This window comes from Miscanthus floridulus, chromosome 14 (assembly GCF_019320115.1).
Source record: "Miscanthus floridulus cultivar M001 chromosome 14, ASM1932011v1, whole genome shotgun sequence".
Lineage (NCBI taxonomy): Eukaryota > Viridiplantae > Streptophyta > Magnoliopsida > Poales > Poaceae > Miscanthus > Miscanthus floridulus.
In genome coordinates this window covers 18,616,014-18,644,009 of record NC_089593.1, presented here as the reverse complement: position 1 = coordinate 18,644,009, position 27,996 = coordinate 18,616,014, and the positions used below count along the sequence as shown (strand labels likewise).

General features: G+C 42.2%; 1 protein-coding gene across 1 annotated transcript; it reads left to right on the top strand.

The window, feature by feature from the left end:
- The first annotated feature begins 4 nt into the window (after positions 1–4).
- Positions 5–17,554, top strand: LOC136504771 (ASI1-immunoprecipitated protein 2-like). The gene is made up of 6 exons (XM_066499767.1): positions 5–363; positions 6,073–6,158; positions 6,563–7,672; positions 7,851–8,063; positions 8,141–8,262; positions 16,314–17,554. The coding sequence occupies exons 1-6, from the start codon at positions 361–363 to the stop codon at positions 17,207–17,209; spliced, it is 2,430 nt and encodes an 809-aa protein (XP_066355864.1). The 5' UTR covers positions 5–360; the 3' UTR covers positions 17,210–17,554.
- The last annotated feature ends 10,442 nt before the right edge of the window (positions 17,555–27,996 follow it).

Here is a 27,996-nt window from a genome sequence, read left to right as displayed (position 1 = left end):
TTACTAATCCTCCGATTACTGCGCCACCTGCGAGGCCCTTCTCCCTCTGACAACCAAGAAAACCGCCGAGGCACCATTATTGCCTTCCTCCTCTCCCCCATCGTCTGCCTCTCCTGGTTTCTTTCGAGTAGAGAGAGAGAGAGTGGCCGAGACGCCGAGCAGTAGGGTTCAAGAGGATCTTTGGCCGTTGGAAGCATTGCGCTCGGAGAGGGGTGGAGCTGGTGGTGCCTTCGAAATATCTTCATGCCTCCACTAGGCCCTCGGGCTTTTGGGGTTTCCGCCGGATTCGATTTCTTGGGGATTCCGTCTTGAGGCTAACTGGTGCTTGTTAGCGGAGGGGAGAGGCTGGTCGGGGCTACAATGGTACGTTTCCAATCCCTTCGCTCGCGGTTCCTCCGCCTGTCTTTGTTAATTATTGCTTCTTCCCGAAAAAAATGGTGGACCGGGCGAATTTGGTTGCCGATGTCGTCCCGGAGCCGACAGACGAATTCTTGCGGACTGGTTGTGCGTGGACACCGGACATTTGAGCATGGTCCCCACCTTGATTTGGATGGTCCCGGATTTGGCGGTCACTGTTGGGAGGAGCATTGTTGTCCTGTACTATTCCTTTAGTTTTTGTACTCTGGCATTGAATCTATGGAGTATGGGCATCGACTTCCCATCGATGCATTCGGTGTGGACTCTATTAGAACCATGATTAGTGGAGTCAAGTTCATGCCTCCGCATGTCATTAGCCTACAGATGGGCCAATAGAGCATCAGGTGCTACCTTTGCAACAAACAGAGCAACTTTCTTTTGTTCCTAACTTTGTAGTGAGGCGTGCAAATGAAGTATGGTTTAATTTCTACATATTGGTCTTGTTCAAAATAAATCCTGACACAAAACGACTACAGTTTAGTTGATAAAATGTGAAAGCTTACTGACGTGAGTGGTTCATTGTCGAAAATAACCAAACAGTACTTAATAGTTACTAATGATAGCAGCCCCGATGATTAAGGTTAGGTATCAACATGTGTTTGTAGAAAAGTTTGTATCACTATTTTTTGTTCATAGTATCAAGAAGGTAAAGTATGGGGAAAGGACTAGGACTTGTGTAGGTCAGAGTGATGGGTCAGTTAAATAGGGAGGCAAGCTTTGAGGAGGTGTCAAGGAGGTGCTAAGTAAATGCGCAGAAGATGGTGAGACTCTAGGAGGTGGTGAAGATGTGCGAGAGCCATTTATTTACGCGAGCCCTAGAGGGGAGGCATAAGAGGCATTTGTTTGTGTGTGTGCGTGTTGCATAGTTTGTTTGTTACATAAATACTTCCATGCTGTAAAAGTAGCCTTCGGTGCCTGGAGTCTTGTTTGGCTCTTCAGGCTGTGGTTTTGAATCTGACTTGCAACGGAATTCAATCAACAACAACAACAACAGCAAAGTCTTTAAGTCCCAAACAAGTTGGGTAGGCTAGAGTTGAAACCCAGCAGAAGCCATCAAGGTTCAGGCACGTGAATATCTGTTTTCCAAGCACTCCTATCTAAGGCTAAGTCTTTAGGTATATTTCATCCTTTCAAGTCTCATTTTATTGCCTCTACCCAAGTCAATTTCGGTCTTTCTCTGCCTCTTTTCACGTTACTATCCTGGCTTAGGATTCCACTACGCACTGGTGCATCTGGAGGTCTCCGTTGGACATGTCCAAACCATCTCAACCGGTGTTGGACAAACTTTTCTTCAATTGGTGCTACCCCTAATCTATCACGTATATCATCGTTCCGAACTCAATCCCTTCTTGTATGACCGCAAATCCAACGCAACATACGCATTTCCGCGACACTTATCTGTTGAACATGTCGTCTTTTCATAGGTCAACATTCTGCACCATACAACATAGCAGGTCTAATCGCTGTCCTGTAAAATTTGCCTTTTAGCTTCTGTGGTACCCTTTTGTCACATAGGACACCAGATGCTTGGCGCCACTTCATTCACCCTGCTTTGATTCTATGGCTAACATCTTCATCAATATCCCCGTCTATCTGTAGCATTGATCTTAAATATCGAAAGATATCCTTCCTAGGCACTACTTGACCTTTCAAACTAATGTCTTCCTCCTCCCGAGTAGTAGTGCCGAAGTCACATCTCATGTACTCAGTTTTAGTTCTACTGAGTCTAAAACCTTTGGACTCCAAAGTCTCCCGCCATAACTCTGGTTTCTGATTCACTCATGTCCGGCTTTCATCAACTAGCACTACATCGTCCGCGAAAAGCATACACCAAGGGATGTCCCCTTGTATGTCCCTTGTGACCTCATCCATCACTAAGGCAAACAGATAAGGGCTCAAAACTGACCCTTAATGTAGTCCTATCCTAATCGGGAAGTCATCCGTGTCTCCATCATTTGTTCGAACACTAGTCACAGCATTGTTGTACATGTCCTTAATGAGCCTGACGTACTTTGTTGGGTTTTTATGTTTATCCAAAGATCACCACATAACATTCCTTGGTATTTTATCATAAGCCTTCTCCAAGTCAATAAAAACCATGTGTAGGTCCTTCTTCCTATACCGCTCCATGACTTGTCTTATTAAGAAAATGGCTTCCATGGTTGACCTTCTGGGCATGAAACCAAATTGGTTCATAGAGACCCGCGTTATTGCTCTCGAGCGATGCTCGATAACTCTCCCCCATAGCTTCATAATATGGCTCATCAACTTAATTCCCTGGTAATTAGTACAACTTTGAATATCCCCTTTATTCTTGTAGATCAATACCAATATACTTCTTCACTTGTCAGGCATCTTGTTCGATCGAAAAATATGGTAGAAAGCTTGGTTAGTCATACTATAGCTATGTCCCTGAGGCATCTTCACACCTCGATTGGGATACCATCCGGTCCCATCGCCTTACTTCCTTTCATCCTTTTCAACGTCTCTCTGACCTCAGATTCTTGGATTCTACGCACAAAGCGTCTATTGGTGTCATCAAAAGAGTCATCCAACTGAAAGGTTGTGTCAGTATTCTCACCATTGAACAGTTTGTCAAAATACTTTTGCCATCAATGTCGGATCTCATCCTCCTTCACCAAGAGATGCTCCCTTTCATCCTTAATGCACTTAGCTTGGTTGAAGTCCCTTGTCTTTCTCTCACGAACCCTAGCCATCCTATAAATGTCCTTCTCTCCTTCCTTCGTACTCAAATGTTGGTAAAGATCCTCGCACGCTCTAACCCTTTGCCACACTTATAGCTCGCTTTGCAGTCTTCTTTGCCACCTTGTACTTCTCTGTGATGTCCACACTCCTGTCATGGTACAAGCGTCTATAACATTCTTTCTTCTCCTTAATAGCCCATTGGACTTCCTCATTCCACCACCAAGTATCTTTAGCCTCGCCTCTACTTCCTTTGGTTACTCCACACACCTTTGAGGCCACCTTCCGAATGTTGGTTGCCATCTTCTCTCACATGTTGTTTATGTCCTCTTCTTCCTTCCAAGAGCTCTCTTTGATAACCCTTTCCCTGAATACCTCTGACGTCTTCCCTTTTAGTTTCCACCACTTTGTTCTTTCAATCTTAGCTTGTTTATTCCTATGGGCATGCACCTAAAAACGAAAGTCTGCCACCAAAAGCTTATGTTGAGAAACAACACAATCCCCTGGTATCACCTTGCAACCCAAGCGTGCTTGTTTGTCCCTCCAAGCGTGCTTGTTTGTCCTTCTTGCGAGGACAAAGTCAATCTAGCTAGAGTGTTGTCCGCTACTGAAGGTCACTAGATGAGATTCTCTCTTTCTAAAGAAAGTGTTGGCTATCATCAGGTCAAAAGCTACCACGAAGTCCAGAACTTCCTTCCCTTCCTGATTCCTACTACCATACCCAAAACCTCTATGAACTGCCTTGAAACATACGCTTGTAGTACCTACATGCCTATTAAGATCTCCTATAAAAAGCTTCTCACTACTAGGTACAGCTCTAATCAGGCCATCTAATTCTTCCTAGAACTGTCTCTTAGCACTCCCGTCAAGGCTTACTTGGGGGGCATACGCACTAATTACGTTCAAGACCATATCACCTACGACAAGCTTGACTAAGATAATCCTATCTCCTTGCCTTCTCACTCCCACCACACCATTCTTGAGGCTCTTATCAATCAAAACTCCCTACTCCATTTCTATTCGTGACTGTCCCTGTGTACCAAAGCTTGAAACCTGTATTGTCCACCTCCTTCGCCTTCTGACCCTTTCATTTAGTCTCTTAAACGCATAATATATTTACACGCCTCCTAGTCGCGGTATCAACTAATTCTCTTAACTTACCTGTAAGCGACCCTACATTCCAACTACCTAAACGGATCCTAGTTGGTTCGACTAGCTTCCTTACTCTTCGCACCCGTACTCAGATGCGAAGACCCTTGCTCATTTTTCACTACACCCGAGCGCCGATGTAGCGCGCCACTAAGGAAGCGACGACCCGATCCTTGCTCACTCGACACCATGCCCAGATCGCGACACGGCACGTCACCAAGGGGGTGTCGACCCGGCCCTTGCCCATTTAACACCATACCCAGGTTCCGATATGGCGCGTCGCTAAGAGGGTTACGCCCCAACGGTTTTCTTTCGGGTTTCATCTCCATTAGAATGGCTAGATTTAACGTTGGCTCGCCACGCCTATCATAACCCTCCTCCTTTACCAGGGCTTGGGACCTACCAACCCTTGCAACGGAATTCAATGAAGGGGCTTTATGATGGAAAGTAAAATATTATTTAAGGTGATCATAAATTGGCAAATGGAAGAGTGGGGGATCATCTTGATGATCGTGGAGGATGCTCAAAGTTGTAGCTTCAGGTCAGGTCCTCTAGACGCCGGCGGGGGAGCAGGCAGAGGCGGGTGAAGGCATGAGGGCTGACGGGGGAGAGGCAGAGGGCGCTGGTAGGGGAGAAGCGGGCGGAGGCGGAGGCATCAACAGGGTAGAGGCGGGTGGAGCTGTAGGCAGCCAAGAGCCCAGGCGCAGGTGGTGGTGGAGGCGCTGGTGGTCGAGAGGCGGGGGCAGGGGCAGGAGCCAACGAGGGAGAGGCGAGCGAAAGCGAGAGCCTAATAAAAATAGCCCTCGCAGTGGAAAAAACAGGAGCCATATATACTATAAACCTAATGGGCCAGCTAAGGGTGGGCCAAATTCTTCCCACCATATAAATTTCTTGGGCTGACTCAGTTAGTCGTTTGGATGGCCTTATCGGACGACTAATCATGATTAGTCATCCATTAGTCGGACGACTAATTTTGTAGTCGAGGTAATTATCGAGGACCCTTATCTGGCCTCATGTTACAATAAGGACGACTAATCATGATTAGTCGTCCGATCTGATAACACTGATATGGCCTCATGATCTTTTTGAGCTTTGTATGGTAGAGTGTTTCCATTTTGCATATTACTGCCGCAGCGGCGCAACCATCTTTTCTTTCCAAATTAGTCATTATTATATTTTCATATGGTTTTTATAAACTAGGTTATATTCAGTATCAGACAAATGTTTCAATGTGATGTTTATCTAACTCCCAACATTCTAGTCCCTATTACTATACTATTTTTTTATTTATATTTGGTTTGATATACTTGAGATCAGCTAGATTTTGTTGGCTGAGTACCTGGTCTTTACATCTGGTTTGGTTTCTAAATTTGCTGTGTTGAGCTTGCTTAAGTTTGAGATTGTACAAGTAACTATATTCTAGCTCACTCAAACAAAATCTATCTAGATGATGGCCTCACTGCTATGCTCACACTAGATCAAACTAATTGTTACTATACACACAGCTAGATTCAATGGACTGGGCTATGGTTTTCCGAGACTTTAACTTCTAGCACTTGTGAACTATGTGGCCATTAAAAGGTTCAATGGAGGGCACCTATCTTGAGTGTTTCTTAATTTATGTTGCACACAAACAACCCATCCAAATGTTATTGGTTGCAACTGGTCTTTAATCATCAATGGCATACGCATCTAGTATATCATAACTAGTGAACTTGGATGTTGTATCAGAAAATATGATAATGCTATCAGACTATTTTATGGTTTAATCGTTTGTTAACTAACCCCTTGGCATTTCTGCAGAATGCTGTGTGTGAAGTGTGTGGAGCTATTGGTTTTGAACGTCTCCTGTTATGTTGCAGTGACTGCAAGGGAGGTCATACACACCAGTATGTGCCTTTTCATACTAAGGATACCTAATTATTAACTTTGCAATAATAGGAACAAATAATTACCTGGTACCTCTGTTTTCTGAAGTGTGCTATTACCACTTGATATATAAAAAGCCATATCTGTACCTTTGAACATATTTTGTTGAATCCAATATTTGTGTTTGCCTTGTTAATGGGCATAGTCAACAATAGATTTCTTCTTTTTTTCCCCTCGAACTAAGCAGGAGAACTGCAGGTCATTTCATTAAGTAGAGAGATTTGTTCTCTTTTGAAAGTTTTTATCATAGATCACATTAAATGCGCTACTTCTGCAGTTTAGTTATGTTAGTACTACATGTTTAGCTTTCTTTTCTGAATCTAAAAGATAGGCCATCCTTTTCATGAATTCATCATTGGTGCAGGTACTGTTTGGACAAAGTTCTCTTTCATGCAACTTTAGAGGGCTGGTTTTGTGATGAATGCAAACAACGGCATAATGAAGGTTCTCACAGCAGGTCTCTAGAGAAGGTGTCAAGTGAAAGGCCATCAAATCATGCTCGATTTGACTCTACATCACAGCAGCCAATTACCAAGAGACTGGAGTCAGCTACGGTTGTAGGGACATCGGGACAACAAAAAAGGAAGTCTACGGTTGTAGGTGCAAATCTAAAGAAAAAACATTCTTCTAGGGCAAAGTCTTTGCGAAAGAAGTGCATTAGGAACAAGTCAAATATGAGAGGCAAAGGCATCAATAGAAGAGGTATAAGGTCTAAACATTCTTCGAATTGTACAGAGCAGTTGAACCTCTCAATAGGACAGGTTGGCTCAGCTTCGTTATCGAAAGGTGTTAAGCAGCCTACCCCTGTAATTATGAATGCCCTGGGTTATACATTAGGAGACACTGGTCAATCTCATGTGTTGAAACCATTGGAAGGGTTAGTCCGCAAATCAATGCAAACTCCACAATCACTAACAACAGATCAAGTGTATTCAACTTCATCCTTAGAGATCTCTTCAAAAACTGAATTCGCTCATGAGGCTAGTGCTACAGAAGTTGAAATTTCAGATACTGTTCAAAACTTGAGAAAGGACAGCCCAAAAAAGCGTAGACGTCTCATTCTAACTGATGACGATGAAGATGAAGAAGAAGACAAGGCTGAAGACGTCCAGCAGGAAAATGTCAATCATCAACCTCTTAAGTGTAATGAACCAATGGTGAAGCATCGGATAAACACTGAATATTATGTGGAAGAGGCTGTACAAACTGGAGACATAAATGACCAAAATCTCATAAATGGTAGGCCAATGAAGCAGAGGAGAAGATACATAGTTGAAAATGAAGATGAAGAGGATATCGAAGGTGATGAGTATGCTCTGAACAATGCCTCAAAGTGGTCTTCAAATGACAGTGCAAAGATGGTGTCACTAACTCCAGTTGCAGCCTACCATTGTCACCAATCCAGACCTGATTCAGAACGTGCCGATCAACAATATCATATTTGTTTGCAACCCCTTGATGAACCTGTTTGGAGGTATGTTAGATGATCTTTTTCTTCTCTGAACCAAAGTAATATTCTTGTATAACATGTGATGAATTGTACACTATTTTTTCTTCTGTGAATCATAGTAATATTTGTTTGTTCTTTGAAAAAAGTGATATTCTTCTTTTTTGTATAAAAAATGTGATGCATTCTTTTTTAATTTGAACAGTGGTGTCTTTAAGATAGACAACGAAGTGTTTCTTAAGTTGGATGCGCACTTGTCAAACAAAGCGTGCCAAAGAGTTCATGAATTGTCAGGATTGTTGCAGCAAGTAGTTGAAGTAAGGACGCTCTCTCGGTTGCAAGCCTGGCCAGAGAGATGGATATCTTCGGGACCTACTGATGAAAGCATTGGGTTATTTTTCCTCCCACATAGTCCGATGTGTGTTTCTCACTAATTATTTCCTCTTCCCATACTCAATGTGATTGTGGATTACTGATATTGTCATTTCATTCCAGGCAAAATGAGGACTTAAGCAGACTTAACAGAATTATCAAGAGTGATGATGCCTTACAGGTTACTGTTGGTATTGCGGAGTTACTGATATTCCCCTCTGTCCTATTGCCAGAACAATATCATCGTAAGTGTCGCAGTTAGAGAATGCCATCCCCCTCCCCCCCCTCCAAAAAAAATTTTGCTATGCAAACACCCGTTTCTTTTCATATTTAAAACCTGTTGACGTCGGAAGTGATCCGAATCAAACACCAATAGGACCTTGGACGCCCGGACCGCTATGAACCGAAGACCGCAGCGAGGATATCACTCTTTCGTGGTAAAGAACGAAGAGGTTTATAAGCAACCACCAAAGGATAACCAACGTGCTTACGTGACGAAGAACTGGCTAGTTTTCTGGCAAACTAGCAAAGAAACCGTCGAAGCTCCGGGAGGGACCCCGTCAGGGCAAGGACGTCGTCGGGTTGCCCTAGGTCGGCCGGCAAGCCTAGGGTGCCATCCTTGGTCGTCGGATCAAGGGATGAACAGCATGAGGGTTGGAGAAGAGGGCAAAAGGGTTGGAGTAGAGGTAGTAGATTGATTTGTTTGACGATTGGATAGATTGGAACTCAATTGGCCATGATCCTCTCATATATATAGAGAGGGGTGGTCTTATCCTAGTAGGAAACCTCTCCAAGTCTTATTTTTCAAGTTTCCCACGAGTTTAGAACAGTTCGGATCAGAATCCAAAAGGCTAGATCTGAACAGGATTTTTTGTTAGATATGTCGAAAGTCCTGACTTGGGTCGGAACTCCCGACAGTTGGAACATTCGACTTTTGTCGGAACTCCCGACGTAGGGATAACCTAGACACCCGAGCAGATTTCTTCAGGCTTTCCGGAAGTCCCGACACCCGTCAAAACTTCCGACAGTCGGAATTCCCGACAAGGAGGCATTTTTCCGAGGGCATAATTTCTTCATCCGGACTTTGAATTAGATGTTTCATATATGTTTTTTGACCGTCTCGACGAGAGGAACGCAATGGTGAAGTCCGTTTCACATTTTGACAACTTCACAAAATGGACATTTTTTTGTTGTCAACATGTGCCCCTGTTTTCAGGTGAATGATGCATAAACCTGAAAACACTTAATCAAATAAATTAAAACCAAACAGCGACGATACTCATCTCATCGGCTGCTTAGTGGCTAAGGGCGATACATGTATCGGCCATTGTTTGGAGAGCACTTAGGCTTCTTACCAAACACTTGGAAAGTACCCTTTCAAATACCTCTCGTTGAATGCTCTCGTGAGATGTTTACCTTGCAATGTCTCTAGCACTTATAAATTTCCGAATATAACTTTGACCACTTTGTAAGGACCTTTCCAATTCGGTGATCACTTGCCAAACTGATTGCTCTTCGATCCAATTGGTAGTATGGTTTTCTACATCAATTCTCCCACTTGGAAGGATTTGCTCCTGACTTTCTTGTTGTATGCTTTGGCAACTCGGGCTTTATCTTTCTCTATTTCCTTGAGAGCTTTTAATCTCACATCAGTCACCTCATCGATATTATCCATCATTAAATCATAATACACAATAGCTGATAAATCATTTTGTTTAGCAAGCCTGTATGTATCCAAATTTACTTCAACATGCAACACGGCCTCTTGACCATATATTAACTTAAAATGAGTAACCTTTGTAGCACCATGCCTTGAAATGTGATGTGTCCATAGAGCCTCAAACAAAACTTCATGCCATCTTCTTGGATTCTCCTCAATTTTCTTTTTGATGAGCTTGATCAAAGTCTTATTACTAGACTCAGCTTGGCCATTGGCTTGAGCATAGTATGGAGATGAATTGAGCAACTTGATCTTATATAATTCGGCAAATTCCCTCACCTCGTTTGGACACAAACGATGTCCCTTGATCTGTAGTTAACGTTTGAGGGATGCCGAATCTATGAATAATATGCTTAGTGATGAACTCAATTACTTCCTTGTGTGTCATGTTCTTCAAAGAAACTCCCTCAGTCCACTTAGTAAAGTAATTCGTAGCAACTAACACAAATCGGTGTCCCTTCGAAAATGGGGAATATATTTGGCCAATGAAGTCTTGGTTTGATGATAGGATGAAGCACAGCAGCAGGCACAAGCTGAATATTTTCAAACTTCTGGCACTCTTCGCAACCTTTGAAGTAGCGAAAACAATCGGCCATCATAGTAGGCCAATAGAAACCGGCTCTATGCAATAACCACTTCATCTTCGGGGCCGATTGATGCATACCACAGATGCCTTCATGGACTTCTCCCATAGCCACTCTTGCCTGATCTGATCCCAAGCACTTAAGCAGCAAATCTTCGGCGGTTCTTTGATAGAGCTCATTATGCAATACATATTTGAAAACGCTCCGCCGAACAATTTTATCAATTTTGGCACGTGGATCACGTAGATATCTCAACAAGGGAGTCCTCCAATCTTCTAAATCGGTCCCAACATCACTAGAAGTTATATCGGGCTGATTTGACAGCTTCTCGGGCGAATTGACCGAGCTCGTCACAGGGGAGTTGGCTGAGCCAACAGGGCTGGTAGGCTTAGTCGATTGGGAGGTGTCGTCTTGGCCGACTAGGGCAGTCGGCTTAGCCGACTTGGCCATAGCAGAAGAGTAGTCGGCTGAGCTGACTTGGTCAGTCGGCTTAGCCGACTGGCCTGTACCTACGCAGGAAAAATTAAAATTTTCATGCATCGGCTGATCTTGAATATGGAAATTATGTCCACTGACATCATAGCTAGATGCTTGTTGAGCTAACATGTTGGCCCTTTGATTTTCATGCCTCGGAATATGCCGAATTCAGAATTTAGCAAAATAGTCAATAATATCAAGACAAGTTCTTAGTGACCCTTCTAAATATTGAAATTCACTATCAACTTGCTGTACCACCAGCAAGGAATCACCATAGGCTTCAACATGTTATACTCCATGGATTGCAATATGACCAAACCGAATAAGAAAACTTCACATTCGGCTTAAATGTTGGTGCAGATATAATTTTAATGGCTTGATGTCTCCAATAGCACCATTGTGAGAAATAATGATTATGCCAACACCTTGGCCTTATTTGCAAGCCGACTAATCATATTGTCACATCCATGAAGTAAATCAAAATGCATATATCATGCCCCCCGGGCCTTAAGGCCATCAAAGTAAATTCCATGGGGGCTTTCTAATAGCACGATGGTTGCAAGCATTCATCGACTATATTTTACACTAAGGGCGATATCAAAATACCGGCCATATGAATTCATCCACATAAATATGCATAGCCAAAACACAATATTTCGGCTCTCGATTATTGGTAGGTAAAATAATTTGGCAACCCTCTATAACATAAAGATCCGCACCAAGTATCAAAATAAGGAGCTGAGGGATAACCATGCATACCAGGGGATGAATTTCACATAGGCATAGGCAGAGAGTATGGATGATGCCATGACCAAATGATTTTGATGATTTGGTGCAAACCTCCAACTTGGCAATTGTTTCTTCAATCTCTTTCTCTTCTTTGCCTTCGTTGCACCACTTGCTTGAACGTCATCCTTCTGAGCTTGAATACTTGCTTTGGGAACCCATGTCAAGCTTTTTTCTTTTAGCTTCTCAGCACTAAGCTTTTGTAGCTTGTTTTCTTGCCACTTTGGTATACCGATTGAGCATATCGGTTTTATTTCTGTTTTGGACAGCGGCAAATCTATCTTAATTTTGGGCACTCCCACCTTCTTTTGTTCAGATTTGGCACCTACAATATCAATAGATGATTTTCTCACTTCTTTGTCATCAATAGTCGAATTTTTCAGCAATGTAATCGGTTTTTCAATAGTTGAATTCAGATCTGAACTTTTCTTCTTTCGGTCATCATACTTCACATGGTAAACTTGTTTTACCACCTTCTTTGGTTGAGCTCCAGATCGATTTTGATCAAAACGGTCTTTAGAAGATGATGATCTCTTTAAATGTCTAGGAGCTACATACTCTAGATATTGTGGCCTAAAATGTGATGTAACATGTGCCTCTTGATCAAACCAGCCCCAAGATAAATAAGGATGAAAATATGTGGGTTGTGGTCCATACGACATGGGAATTGGCTGCTTAAAAGGAGAATATGTTACTGCTGCGTGAGGTTTATCTCCTTGCCCATTTCACTCTTGAGACTTGCACTTTGGAGGCAATTTTGATGAATAGACCTTTGGCCGATTGGTGATATTTGCTTCTCCTATCTTCTCATATTTATCTAGAAGTTCCTCGAAGATAAGTTTCGGCCTTTTACTTCTTTGTTTGCCACGACCTTTACCTCCATTAGCTTTACTAGCATCCTCCTCCCCATCTTGACAGACATGCTCCAAAGGAGGATCCTTAGCCGATTCCCCTTGCTCAACGAGATCAATCGGCTTTTGCTTTGTTTGGAGATATTTCAGCTGCCCCCCAGTGTCTTCTGGAACTGTGATAACTTTGTTGTCCTCTGGAATATCTTCTATTTGCAATTCATCAACAACAACCTTGCCTTCACTTGAGGGCTCTACATCTCTCTCTTGGGCGTTCAAGCTTTGAGCTTTGAGTGAATCGGCTAATGCAAGTCGATTCGAAACCTGTTTGCCATAAGACCAATTGAATCCAATTGGTCTATGTGTTGAGCTTCAGAAAATCTCAATCGTCCTTTATCAATGGCTGATTGGATGACTCAACGAAACACATTGCAATCAGAAGTATTATGATCAGATGAATTATGCCATTTGCAATATGTAAGCTCTTCTAAATTTTTAACAGATGGCAAAGCATTGTGATCAATGATTCTAATAAAATAATTCTTGAGCAAGACATTAAAGACATGATCACAAAAAGTAAAGTCAAATCACAAAAAGTAAAGTCAAAGGTGTACTTTGATTTCTTTAGCCGATTCTTTTGTGGAGTCGGCTTTAAAGCTAGGCAAACGAATGGATCGGATTTACTATCAATCCATTCGGCCACACATTTGCTATTGCTTACAGGAAGCTTTAGCTTTGACGAATTACCACTATCGGCCTTGCCATATGGAACAATGTCTTGGCTGATAGAATCTGAACTTATTTTATCATCAATAAATAAATTGCTATTCTCAATCGGTCTATTACAATAACTAAGGATATCTCTAATAGATGCAGAAATTGAAATAGTATGACTAGATTGGAATTTGAGCAAAATATTTGTATTTTCTACCTTGTTGATCATGTTGGAAAAGTGCACGTCCTTGATTTGCATGATGTTGCTCTTCATCTCTAGAGAATGATCAACAATAGGTGCCGAATCATCTGAAGATGCATTGGCAGCTGCCGAGACCGAGAAAGTTGGCTTAGCCGACTGGAAGTCGGCTAGGCCGACTTGGGCACTAGCAGGGGCAGTCGGCTTGGCTGATTGGGAAGTCGGCCTAGCCGACTCAGGGAAGGCGGCGGAGGTAGTCGGCCTAGCTGACTCAGGGCAGGCAGCAATCGGCTCAACTGACTTTGAAATCGGCTCAGCTGATTCTGAGCAGGCAGGCAGCCCTCCTTTGTTGCTTGTAGGGGCTTGATCTCCATCAATGATGCGGTAATCACTAGATAAGTGTGTAACCCCTTTGGCTCGTGAAAAATCAAGTCTAACTGGTTTCTGACGTTTTCCATGCTTTTCTGTAGCAAGACTTGTTTTTTGAGATGTGATTGATTCGGAAACGATATTGTATTGTTTGGCTTTTGTAGCCGAACCTTTGCTTACATCCAAATCAATTATTTCTTTCATGCCCACTAGCAATCCTCTTTTAGCCAATGACTCAACTGTGATCGGCCTTTTCTCATTGGTCTTTCCAAAGTATTCATAGAATTGCTCCTCTAATTGAGACCATGAACCAATAGTACATCGCGGCAAAGATGTAAACCATGCAAAGGCAATATCGGTGAGAGGTAAACGAAAATTTTGCACTCTCATATAGTCTTCTTTACCAGCAAAACCCATCTATGAGAGATATATACTAATATGTTCCATAGTGGTTTTATCATCTTCACCACTAAATTCATAAAAGTTAGGTACCCACCAACCATTAGGAGTTTTTAAGTAATCATAGCATAATGGGTACGGTCTATGATAAGTGGGTATCTTCCATTTAGAGGAACCATATGGATTCCTAGCATGGGCTAAATCTTCATCGATTTGGCTTGATTTGAGAGCAACAAATGAAGCCGATTCATGATTGTTTGCAAGTGCACACATTGCTGAATTTTCATTGATTCGGCTACAATTATTAGCAATATGTGGAGCCGAATCACGAGTTTTAGCACTCGAATGCCTTACTGAAATTTCACTAATTCGGTTATGGTCATGAGCGAAATACAAAGCCGAATTGTGAGCATTGATCTTTGCATAAGGTGCTTAATTTTTGTGGATTCGGCTATGGTTACTAGTAACATGTGAAGCCAAATCATAAGTATTAGCACTTAAACACCTTGCTGAATTTTCATTAATCCGGCTCGAGTTGGGAGTAACATATGGAGTCGAATTATGAATATGAGCATTGGCATATGGTGCTGAATTTTTAGAGCAATTGGCTAAATAATTAGCATTGTTATAGCCAATTCTCTCATTCATCGACATGTCTTGTGGTGGAACCACATATTGTGAACTTATAGCCGATGAATAACAATTTACGTGTTCTATGTTGCTAAAAGCATCAAAACTCGAAAATTTACAACATGCATTGGCTCTTGACCATAATATTCATAATTATGATGTGTATGATGAGGAGCATTAACAAAGGTATTAGCTGATGTAACATATCTAGTATCATTACAGCTAGCAACACCAACATGAGAGCTCATAGAACTTGCAAAATAACTATTAGGATCAGAAGATGCATTTGCAAGTTGTACCTCAGGGTGATTGTAGTAATATTGTGATGCAACACCTTGGTACTTCATGATTTATAACTTGACCGCCTTGCTGAATTTTTCGATAAGCAGCGCAACTTGTTGTAAAATCGCAAACATGATCACAAGGGGTCAAAACCAGATGCGATCGGCCTTTTGGGCCAGATGCACCGGTAATGGCGAGCTCAAGAAGATAGATCAACGAGGAGTAAGGCTAGGTCAGAGAGATCGGCTATAAGAGATAGCCGAACCAATCGTCCCCAGCGGAGTCGCCAAAAAGTGTGTTGACGTCGGAAGTGATCCAAATCAAACACCAATAGGGCCTTGGACGCCCGGGCCGCTACAGACCGAAGAACGCAGCGAGGATGTCACTCTTTCGTGGTGAAGAATGGAGAGGTTTACAAGCAAACCACCAAAGGATAACCAACGTGCTTACGTGACGAAGAACCGGCTAGTTTTCCGGCAAACTAGCAAAGAAACCGTAGAAGCTCTCGCCCGGGAGGGACCCCGTCAGGGCAAGGACGTCGTCGGGTTGCCCTAGGTCGGCCGGCAAGCCTAGGACGCCATCTTTGATCGTCGGATCAAGGGATGAACAGCATGGGGGTTGGAGAAGAGGGCAAAAGGGTTGGAGTAGAGGTAGCAGATTGATTTGTTTGACGATTGGATAGATGGGAACTCAGTCGGCCATGATCCTCTCATATATATAGAGGGGGTTGGTCTTATCCCAGTAGGAAACCTCTCTAAGGCTTATTTTCCAAGTTTCCTATGAGTTTGGAACAGTTCGGATCAGAATCCAAAAGACTAGATCCGAACATGATTTTCTGTAAGGTATATCGGAAGCCCCGAGTTGGGTCGGAACTCCCGACAGTCGGAACTTCTGACTTTTATCGGAACTCCCGACGTAGGGATAACCCCAGACACTCGAGCAAATTTCTTCAGGCTTCCCGAAAGTCCCTACACCCGTCGGAACTTCCGACAGTTGGAAGTCCCGACTTAGGTCGGAACTTCCGACAACGAGGCATCTTTCCGAGGGCATAACTTCTTCATCCGGACTTCGAATTAGACGTTCCATATATGTTTTTTGACCGTCTCGACGAGAGGAACGCAATGGTGAAGTCCGTTTCACATTTTGACAACTTCACAAAATGGACATTTTTGGTTGTCAACAAAACCCTTTTCATATGAACCAGCATTGCTTTTGATATTTTCTTGTCTTATATTGGAATATTTTGCTGACCTTTTCCTATTACTGATCAAATTCTTTTGAACTTCAGTTTTCCAGGGGAAGCACTACCTGTGGGGAGTGTTTAGGCAAAGAAAAGATATTCTTGACAATGGTGCTCATGTTGAAGAGCAAGATGGTTCAGCGCATGCGACAGGGGAAGGGCAACATCAAGAACATAATCTTTTGGACCAACAAGATGAAGCATTGTATGAGGTATCGGACAAAGAAACTTTTGATGTGAAGCATGTTGTGGATGCTGAGGATCAGCTGCAGGTGAAGGGTCACCCTGAGGTACAAAATCACACTATGAAAGTTGCCACGAGTGAAGGCATTACCTCACTTAGTAGCGGTTGGTCCCCTGCTAAGCCGGACTCTTCAAAAGCTGGATCAAACAGCTCTGTGCATCCAAGAACTGAGTGTAAATTACATGCTCCTGGAGATGCGGAGCAGCAAGAAGACTTCACCTCTTCACCTCAGTGGGATGCCACAAGTATTACCAAACAATCAAGTGCTGCTATACCTGTTGAGCATGGCAACCAACAAGCCCACCCAGACTCAGAACCTTCCACCACAAAGCTTTTTGGATTTGTCACTGCCCGGACACCCAGATCTCAACAACTTATCCAGGAGATGGTCAATGAAGGTGCAGTGTTATTCCCAGTGCCAGAAGTGATTGCGATGACTGATTCTGTCACAGGCAGCAGCACTGTTGTTGTGTCTTCTGCACTGAACCCTGACGCCAGGTGTGAGGCCTCACAGGCCTTTGATTTCGTGTCCGTGGGACATGGCGAGCCTGGCGTGGATTCTGAAGCCTGCCTGGAGCTGTTTCCGGTGCGTCAGGAACAGATTGGATGGGCCCCAAGGGCAGAAGTTAGTGGGGAAGTGGACCTTAACTTGAGTCTTGGCAAGCGTCCGCCAGCACCTTCCTCGCCACCGCTGCTCTGAGACTTGCTTCAGAGTTTCAGGCTCTGTACAGGACTCATGAGCAGGCAACTTTTTGTTCATAATAGTAATGTAGTGTTGTGTTGCCTTGTCTCCCTAACTCCCAATGATGACTGGTTTTTCTCTGATCAGTGATTGATACCAGGGCCTGTAAATTTTGCATTGCAGTGTAGGGATTTTTGTTGCAAGGGAGTCTGATGTTGGCAAAGGCCGTTTGTTCATTGTTTGAAACTTCGCTTTCAGTATGAGTACTTGAACTCTTTATAATTTGGGCACTTGTCTGTTGTCTGGCCTTTTGGCAACAATTGGAAATCAATAGGGCGAAATTGAGCGTAATGTTTGTTAACTTTATTGGGACAAATAGTTTTGCTGAGAACTTGACATGTTAAGGCTTGTGCTTGCTGCCGCAGCGTGGCTAAACTGACTGCAGTGAGTGATACAGTATGAGTACTTGCTAACTTTGTCGGGAATTCAGGGGTGCTTTGTTTCACGTGATTGTGGCTAAAATTGAGTGGGAGGTGAATTAGGACTTGCTCTCCAACTCTTTATGGTCCGAGATGTTCATTCCCCTTCTGGAGTTGTTTCTCCAGGTTGGAAGGGGAGAAGCAGTTGACTTGCCAAATCACTACACTACATATATATGGGAATAAGGGCACTCGGGGAATCCAAGTCTTGCCTCGTGATGATCCAATTTTGGTGTCTTATGACTTAGCCAAGTCTTGCCTCGTGATGATCCAATTTCGGCCTCACTTTTGCGAGAAATAAACAAATGCCAAATTGATGCCGAAATAGAAGTAGTAAACAGAGGTATTCATCTAACTCAACTTAATGATGAAATTATTTGAATCATGGCCACATTATAATTTTTTTCCTGACATTTTTTATTTTTGATGTAACAATATTTATCATGAATACTCATATTTAAGGCATAACATTTTCCTAGTGAAAGCTGAGACATTTTTTAAGTTACATCAATTCAAAAGCATTAAATTGAAATTACTAGTAGGATGGGGAAAAATTGTTGTAGCTATTAGAAAATATGTTGAAAGGATTATGATATAAACATAATACACTTAAAGACAAGGAGAAAAACGGAAAGCAAAATATGATAGAACTGTTGGGTCGAAAGGAAAAATTGGTTCTAGAGCACCGAAAAGAACACCGTTTTCAGAAAATACAAAGATGTCTGTCACGTAAACTACCATTGCAAGAATAGTCCGTTAACTAGCATTCCGTCACATTTGGAGATAGCACCGTGATTAGTCATCCGTCCTTCCCTTCTTTGCCAGGCTGCGTGATAGACAATCAAATCCCCTTCTTCTTCCTTGAGCAAAGAATCCACGGCGGGCTGGAGAGCTTGTCGTGAATCGCGGACGAGGGTGAGGCGGTGGCACTTGGGGCGCCAGTGGGCTGCTGCTGCTTGCTGACGAGGCCATGAGCGAGCTTCGATGGGCGTGTGCTGCCGGGCGCGAGCGCTGCAGCACGCAGGCTCCACCAAGTGCGAGCGCCGGCCGCCGGTGTGGGCTTTGCTGGGAGCAAGGACCGGACGCGGGGCACGAGCTCGACAGCGCGGTGGACGCATGACACTGCTGCTGGGCACGAGCTCCACAACGTGGGGAACGTCCGGTCGTGTGGGCTGCCGAGCGCGAGCTCTGGTTTTGCAGGCCGCCGGGCTCCATTCTGTGCCACAGGAAAGCTGTGGAGCTCCGAGATGGACTCACACACTGCTTTTTGAACCTTTGACTTCCACGGAGAGAGAAGGGACACGACACAGGAGCATGTGGCCCTGTGGAAGCTACAGTACCCGCAATGCTGAGAACGGCCATTAGTTGCATGAGCGTTGCTGCGACCCCAGCGACGACTTCCGCCCAGCCTCTGCCAGAGAGTTTTTCCCGATGATATGGTAGTCTTTCGATGGTATTTTTCAAAAACGATGTTCTTTCAGTACTATAGAACCAATTTTTCTTTTTAATTTAAGCTAGAATGGTTTTGATTTCTAAGTTGGAAGTAGTTTATTTAATTTGAATATTTTCCTATGAAACTAGAACATTAGGTTACTTAGGCTATAATAAATTAACCACGATGAGAAAAATGTGAAAACTAGATAAATGGGTTTATTGGGCCGCATTGCTCTTATTCCTCATGTGGCGACCCAAATTAGGTAGACAGCCGTATTAAAGGCCTCACTTGGGGGTATGTGACTAAATCCTCTCATACTATATGCTATATATAGAAGGGACCCCTTTCCATTCTCGCTGCTAGGGTTTCTTTCATCGTTGATCGCCACTGCCGCCGCCGCCATCGCTATTGTTGCCATCGGGTTTGGGTTTCGGTGTCCAGAGCTCTTCCAAGCTCCTTGAACCACAGTGGGGTTTGCTAGAAGGGGCGATTGACCTTTGGCGCCTCTGCGTTGGATCTGTCTCCATACTAGCATTGAAGGGGACCATATTCCCTAAGGTATTGTACAAACGACCGGTCTTCTTCTTTCGCCTACTTTTTACATAGGTAGATGAGGCATTTTGGCCTTGTCACCCTCTCTAGCAACCCTAATGCCAATTTTCCTACAGCTTTGGCTGCCTCGTGGCCTTGTCTACCGGATCCATCTTGTCGCCCATTTGCTATATCCACTATGTTGCCTCTATCATAGTATTCATCTACAATTGTGACCCACTTCATCGCCCATACAACCAGGTCAGATCCACATTGTCAGGACATGGTAACTATTATTGCCACCCGTCTCTTCATATATTTTGATATGAATTGTATTACTAGTTAGCAATTCCATCCATTAGCTAGGATATTGGTGTCATTTTAGTTCATTTCATATAGTGTACTACCAAAAAGGAAACGACTAGGATATTTACATAATAGATGGTAACGTAACCGTGAGAACCGTTGCTGGTTTGTTTGAGGAGTTAATGTGGACCTATCATTGGTGGTGTTGTAGCTTTTCTGGCATCCCACAGGCATTGGTTTGTTCCATCCAGCATGGGTCCAATGCAAGAAGGGGCCACTTTAGCTAGCTAGCTAGTAGAGCATGTGCCAACACTCGCAACTTTAGTTGGATCATCATGAACAGTCTATATGGATGTATCCTAAGCACCATGTGGTAGATTGACATTGACTTGGAAGAACCAAGCCAATTGACATCTAAGTAAACAATGAAGTACATAGGGGGTGGTATGACATAGGTGTAGGCTACAAGACTTGTACAACATAAGCAAATGTTGGACATTTTGAAAGTGAGATACTACATGGCTTTAGGGATGCTACAACACTGAGTAGGATAAAAATAGAGGGCATCCGAAGCAGGTAGCTTGACCTAGGTGTCAATAGGAGTGGTATATGAGTTGTAAGAAGTCATTCTAGCATGGCATTGAGAGAGGTAGTAGATATCAATACTATGTGTGAGGTACATGTGGATAAAGAAGTGAATCACATGCTCCTATTAGTCATAATGAACTCATGAGTGAACGAGGTGGTAACTTAATGAGGAGGGATGACATGGCAACCATGACAATAATGAAGCCAACCATATGTGTCAGATCAAAATTCTTGCAAAAGGATGAACATGGAGGTGCCAAATTTAGACTCAGTTAAAGCCAAGGGAGAAGGTATGAGAGGTGAAATGATTGAATTATAGACAAGGTTCTTGTTTCATGTCATTCATGGACTCAAGGCCCTAAGGAAGCCCAAAGTTTCTAAGTGTAAACAATCTCAATAACAAAATCATAAATGAAGACACTTTTTGGGATTAAATTGATGAGAAGCCAAGTTCTAGGATTGGGATAAAGTTGGCATAATGTGGATGGTGGCTTGTTTGATGACAAGAGTAGAAGTTTTGGAGAAGTTGATGCCTTCTAGATAGTCATTACTTCAGATCCATGGATCACTGTTAGGACTAAACCTAACATCACTACTAGAGTCAGAGCTAGCAAAGGGATTTCAGCAATGATGGGTCTTGCTAGCTGTTGCCAAAACAAGGCATGAACCATCAGAGGAATACCATTGCCGAGTTGTAGCCTAACCCAACAATGATACTCCCCATATCACTTTCTTGAAGTAAAAAACTATGGGGGAGGTCCCCTTAGCACTTTGTTTTCAATTTAAGTGTATAGGAAAAGGAGGCCCCTACACCCTATACCATTGCCATGTCATGGCACAAACCATCAGACTAATGGCCAGGCATCCATATTCCCTACTTCTTTGCTAGTATCATTTCCTCTCCATAGGCATTGCTTTTGAGATCTATTAATATTATCTATTACCACTAAATGTAGATTGAGGGAGCTTAAGGCATAAGTCACCGTTGGGTGATGATGGAGTTGATCATTTGCAGTGAGATGGCATTTAATTGTATCCATCAAAAAGGAGTTAGGTCTTCCATGCATGGCTTGGTTGTTCCTATCAGGAGGCCCAAGTAGGTGAAGGGTATTTTACCAATTTGAAAGTCAAATGTGTTCGCTAGAATACTCATTTTCTCCCTTGAGACATTGATAGGTAGGATATGGGACTTCTTGTAATTTACTCTTAGGCCTGTGGACTCTGTGAAGGTATGTAGAAGAGACTTGAGGCAAGCTAATTGCCGCATCAACATGTAAAATGAGGAGTGTGTCATCATTTAATAATCATAAAATCTCTTGTTCCCTATGGAATTGGTGCTTAGATGAGGATTAGATTTACGCTTTGTTACTAAATATCTATAATAGTTTTTAGCCACTAAGACAAATATAAGGGGGAGAGGGGGTCGCCCTAGTGCACTCCTCTTTTGCATTTAAAATTTTTACATGGGACTCTGTTTAAGATCACTGAGGATGTTCAGCAGGAAAGCAATGATTCAATCCAACTCATCCATTTATTTGGATGACCTATGCGCCACATCACTTGAAGAATTGTACCATGTTCCACAGTATCAAAAGCCTTTTCAAAAACAAGTTTGAGGATGACTACCTCTCTTCTTGGTTGTGGACATTGATGTATATGTTCAAAGCACCATACTAGGTAGTCTTGGATAGATCTTGTCATGATGAAACTGTATTGATTTTGATGATTTAATCTAGTAATGACTAGCTACAGATGATCGAGTAGGAGATTCTTAGAAGTTTCAGGCTATCATTGAGTACATAAATTGGCCTAAAATCTTTTAGTGTCATAGGGCTATTTGTTTTTGGGACCAAAGTGATGAGTGAACTGTCAATGCTCTCAAGATTCACACTTTCATTATAGAAGTCATCACATAGTCTATAAAAATCATTCTTTGTGATACTCCTGCATTTTTTCATGAAGTGGCCATTGAAATTAACCATCAAGTCCTAGTGCCTTATCAGGGGACATTTTTTTGACTACTTGATCAATTTCTTCCTTTAGAAAAGGTTCCACTAACTATTGTAGATCAATGGCTGAATGGAAGAGAGCAGAGAGGTCAAAATGCATTAATGAGTTTGAGGTTACTCCCATTTTGGTTTTGAAAGAATTTCATATGAGTCATGCTTTGCCATCATGATCTTGGATCCAAATGCCTTGGTGATTCAGTAGTTGTGAGATTGAGTTCTTTCTATAAGATATAGTGGCCATTGCATGAAAAAACCTAGTGCACTCATCTCCAAACTTGATTTTGTTCATTGTGCACCTCTTCTTCCAATGGACATTTTTTGTATTCAGAAGGGTAGTCAACTGCTCTTTGACTATATACTTTAGGTTCCATTCTGGGCTGAACAAAGTTCTACTATCCTTTAGTGAGTCAATGTAAAAATTCACTTTATTACAATTTGTGATGAGAAGCTTGAGATTAGACAAGCTTTTGCTCCAAGACTTTAGTGAGTATCTGAGAGTTTGAGATTAGTAGAGAGAATAGAAACAACATTGGGTCAATGGCATGGTTGACTCCATGTGTTCTGGACTTCTTTCCATAAACCATTCATGTTTAGCTTAAAGTTTTCAAAGCAGAAGATGTTGGATTTTGGTATCTTGGTCCCTATATCATTACCTTACAAGGAATGTGGTGTGACATTATTTTAGCCATTGGGAGAACCAAGGTGTTAGGGTAGGCCTGTGTCCAATTCACTAAGGTGAAGAACCAGCCTAGCAATTTTTTCAATTAATAAAGGATGACATGGATAGTTAGTTTGCATGAAAAGATTGCAAAGTAGTGGGGGGACTTAGTGGGAATGATGTGGACACCTTGCATGAAGAGATAGAACATGTAGTGGGGATTAATTTTGTTATAGTATATAGATATAGATATAGATATAGATATAGATATAGATATAGATATAGATATAGATATTGATTGAGTTTGTGTGGCCCAGGAGAGTATGGGGGTGTTTGGTTGAGCTTTTGGCTTTGGCTTTTGGCCCCAAAAGCCAAAAGCTCAACCAAAGGGCGTGCTTTTGGATGCTGCTTTTTCAGAAGCAGCTGCTTTTCCGTAGTTCATTTTTGAAAGCTGGTTTGACCCTGCTTTTGGCTTTTGGCTTTCTGCTTTTTAAAATTGGTGGAATAAAAAGCTCTTCCATAGTTGTTTTAAGAGAGATAAAGATAGAAGATATATTTTATACTTGTTTAACCAAACAGCTTTCAGCTTTTCTACAGCTCACAGCCACAGCAGCTTTCTCACAGCTCACAGCCCACAGCAGCTTTTGCCCACAGCCACAGCTCAACCAAACACCCCCTATATCTAGTGCTCCAACCTCCTTAGGTGCTCCCATGCTCCCACGTCAAAAAATCCATCAAAATGTGCATAAAAAGATAAACCAAAAATATGGATGGGTAGATGGTACAAAGATGCATGCTCATGCAAAATTTGAGAATAAATAGAATTTTGTGAGCAGAAAAAAGGAAATTAGCATGAAACAGTAATAGATTGCAGATTTGGTGTGTTTGGTTTATCGAATCACTCCATACTTCGTGAGGTGGTGCATCGCTCCATGCTTCATGAGGTGGTGCATCACTCCATGCTCATGAGGTGGTGCATCATAAGATCATCGCCCACAAATTTTGGTAGAATCAACCAATTCCTTATTCATATACTAATTATTAGCATGTGAGGAATGATGTGGCGATGGATTAACCCATTCTATTTCACAACAAACAAAAGAGTTTCATAGTGAGAAGAAGATGGATCATCTCATTTCTCAAACCAAACACACCCCTAGTAGATGAATAGTTTGGCAATTGTATCTTGGCATACATCTACAAACGAAAATTTGGAAGAAAACTTTTGTAACTTTTTGCTGGCACTGTTTGTGGAGTGTGTGGATACGTTGGTTTTGGATGATTCCTGGTTTGTTGTAGAGAGTACAAGGGATACGTTACTTAGCACACTACTACAAAATGGATTTGACAAGAGATATGTTACGTACAACACTACAATAAAATATATTTATAGAGACGGATGAAATCAATATTGAGATGTGTTTTTTTCACCTACCGCACCTCAAAAGTCTGTAAACTGGATGCTTTTCTAGAGGAAGTCCTACCTTTAGTGATCATTTACAGAGGTAGGCCTTCCTCTATAAATGGATTTTAGAGGCGGATGACTTAGGTAACCCTCTGTAAATGATTTTTAGGAAACAAAAAAAATGACAAAAACATAGAGACAAAGTTTTTATTATTATGTGAAAAGTCCACTATGTGGTTGCAAGTCAGATGCTGTGTGATTTGTCATGAGAAATACGCATGTGTGTAATGATTGTGAATTAATAAAATCTTTCCTTTTCGAAAAAATATACATGTGTGTTTCCTAAGATTCAAATTCAAAATCTCCACGCTCAATGCAAGCAAGCCTTCCTTACCATCCCATTACAAAGCATATTAGTGATTGGAATAGGATAACCTTTCCTTTTTTAGCTTTGGTGAGAAATTATAAGCAGCAGGCCTGTTGAAAAGATACAAAAATAAAATTGATCTAAAAGCTTCTAAAGATATTTTGACTCTAAACTACCTCAAATAAAGAAAAATCAACTACATTTATGGTATTGACCAGGTCAACATATGAGGCCATTGAAGATACAATAATTTGAATTCCAAAATCTGAAACTCAAACGAATATGTGGGCCTCTAAACGATTTCAATTAAAAAAGTTGTTCATACACGCGCCACCCTATCCTAATGAGATGATAAATCTTGCGAATGACAAATTTCATAATAGGTGTATCGCTATTGATTGACATGTCTCCTTAATCGAAACAAATATGCACCCATATCAAGCTGAGGATTTAAACCCGGGAAGATAGATTCCATCACAAGGAATCAAACAAGTTGAGCTAAGCTTAGTTCACAAAATCACAAATAAGATTACTAGGCCTATCTATTTTTGAATTATGTGAAATATCAGTTTGTCTAGGAAAACCTTGGCTCATCTTTGGACACTAAAGAATATATTTGTTTCCTTTTCGAAAATACATCAAGCGTTCTACCTTCTGATTATGTTAGTACAACTTTTCTTTATTATTATATTTAAATGGATTTCAAAATAGAAGTAGCAATTAACATTTTTCTTATTATGATTCATCAGTATGCAGATACTGTTTAGAGGAAACTGTTTTTGAAGGTCATCAGTGGAGCTTTTGTGTGATGAATGATGTCAACGGCATGATGAAATACAGTGCAGTTAATAGATATGGAAAGTATTATTCAAGAAAGAACCACAGCGAAAGGAAGTCAACTAAGACACCATTGGGTAACCTCACCACCAACGATGGTGTGAACCAGCAGGATAGAGAAGAAAACTCTGTTCATGCATTGGACAGTGTTAAGCAGCCTAGTCCCATGGTCATGTTTTATGCTAGCAGCAGACCTATTTGGAGGTATGTTCAATGGTCTTTACGTTCTGCAAATCAAAGTGACACTGCTTTTTGTATAAATTTTGATTTTTTTTATTTCTGTGTCAATAGTGGAATTTTCAAGATAAGTGAAGCTTGTCTTAAGGTGGATGCACACTTGTCAAGTAAAGCATGTAAGAAAGTGGAGGAATGTTCAAGATCATTGCAACCAGTACTAGAAGTAGTGAAGCTTCCTCGGTTGCAAGTCTGGCCAAAGCGATGGAAGTCTTCAGGACCTACAGATGCATGCATTGGATTGTATTTCTTCCCATCTAATTCGAGGTGTGTTTACCAATATTGAACTATTATCTTTTTTCTTCTGCTTGATGCAATTATGATGCACTAAACATTATCAATGCACTCCAGGTCAAATGAAGTATCAGACGAACTAGTGAATGAAGTAATTCAGACTGACAGTGCCCTAAAAGTAACTGCTGCTATCGCTGATCTATTGATCTTCCCATCTGTTGTGTTGCCAGAACAAAATCATTGTAAGTATTATGTTATAAAATTTCTTTTCCTTCTGATATCCTGTTCAGTTGAGCATAGTTATTATGAATTTTTCCTACTCCAACAGCTTTTGCAGTGAATATGTATATGTAGTATTTTGTTGCTATTTGCCTGTTGCTAATGCAATTCTCTTTTTTCTTTAGTGTACCATGGCAAACATTACCTCTGGGGATTGTTCAGGCGAAGGAAAGACATTTCTGACGAAGTTGTTCTAGGTGGAGAACAAAATGGTTCAACATGTGCCGTGCCCAAAGATGAAGGGGGACAACAAGCACAACATCTTTTGAACCAAGTAGATGAGGCTCAGCCTGCATCTTCAGAACAAATAACTTGTGCTATGAATGACAGTCATGTTGAGAATCCACCGCTGGTCGAGAGCACCTGCGAGGCACAAATTGATGAGGCTATGGACTCTGACATAGTTGTTCTAGGTGGAGAACAAAATGGTTCAGCATGTGCCGTGCCCGTAGATGAAGGGGGACAACAAGAACAACATCTTTTGAACCAAGTAGATGAAGCACAACCTGCATCTTCAGAGCAAATAACTTGTGCTATGAATGACAGTCATGGTGAGAATCCACCGCTGGTTGAGAGCACCTGCGAGGCACAAATTGATGAGGTTATGGAAACCGTTACAGGAGAATGTTTGACGACCTTGCCAGGCAGCAGTTTGTCTGGCACTAAGCAGCCAACCTCTCCGAAAGCGGTATCAAACTGCTCAGTGCATCATCCCGAAGAAGTGAGCCAGCCAGGAGACACCTTCACCTCTTCTTCAACCAAACCAAATGTCTCAAGTGTTGCTGCACATTTAGCTGAGAAGACTGGCCATGGACAGTCCTGCTCCGGCTACGAACCCCTAACCGCAAAGCTGTTTGGATTTGGAGTAGACATTGCCCAGAAGCCGTCGAGAGCACAGGAACTTATCCAGGATGTGGCTACTGAAGGTACTCTGGTGGTCTCAAAGACGGCAGAGATGGTGACTACAAATTCTGTCTCAGGTAACAGTCCTGCAGTAGGAGTTGGACTGAACCCTGGCACCGATCACCAGCAGCGTTATGAGGAGGGTGAGCCTCCTCAGCCTGATGTGGTAGCTTCTCAAGCCTGCCTGGAGCTTTTCCCGGTCACGCAGGAGCAGATGGGATTGGCTGCTCCCGGGGTGGGAACCAGCAGCATTATGGAAGTAGACCTTGAACTGAGCCTTGGCATGCCCTTGGTTTTGCACCTGTGAAGCTTTGCTCCGGAGGTATGGTGATGCTGGCCAATAGACAGTAATCTTCTCCGGTAATAGTATTCTAGTGTTTGTGTCCCAAGGGTAACAGATGACACTGCTTTCTTTAGTTACTTATTACACAACTATAGAACCGATTCGTAGCAACGGTGGCATTTTAGGGCAGCAGTGGTTCCTGATTGAGCCGCCTCTGCAGTGGCCCCCGAAACTAGCCACCTCTGAAGAAGCATTTG

Excerpts from the sequence above, each read along its gene's own strand:
- LOC136504771 (XM_066499767.1), top strand. Across the intron at positions 7,673-7,850 it reads CTTGATGAACCTGTTTGGAG|TGGTGTCTTTAAGATAGACA; the intron begins GTATGTTAGATG and ends TAATTTGAACAG. Across the intron at positions 8,263-16,313 it reads ATTGCCAGAACAATATCATC|TTTTCCAGGGGAAGCACTAC; the intron begins GTAAGTGTCGCA and ends TTTGAACTTCAG.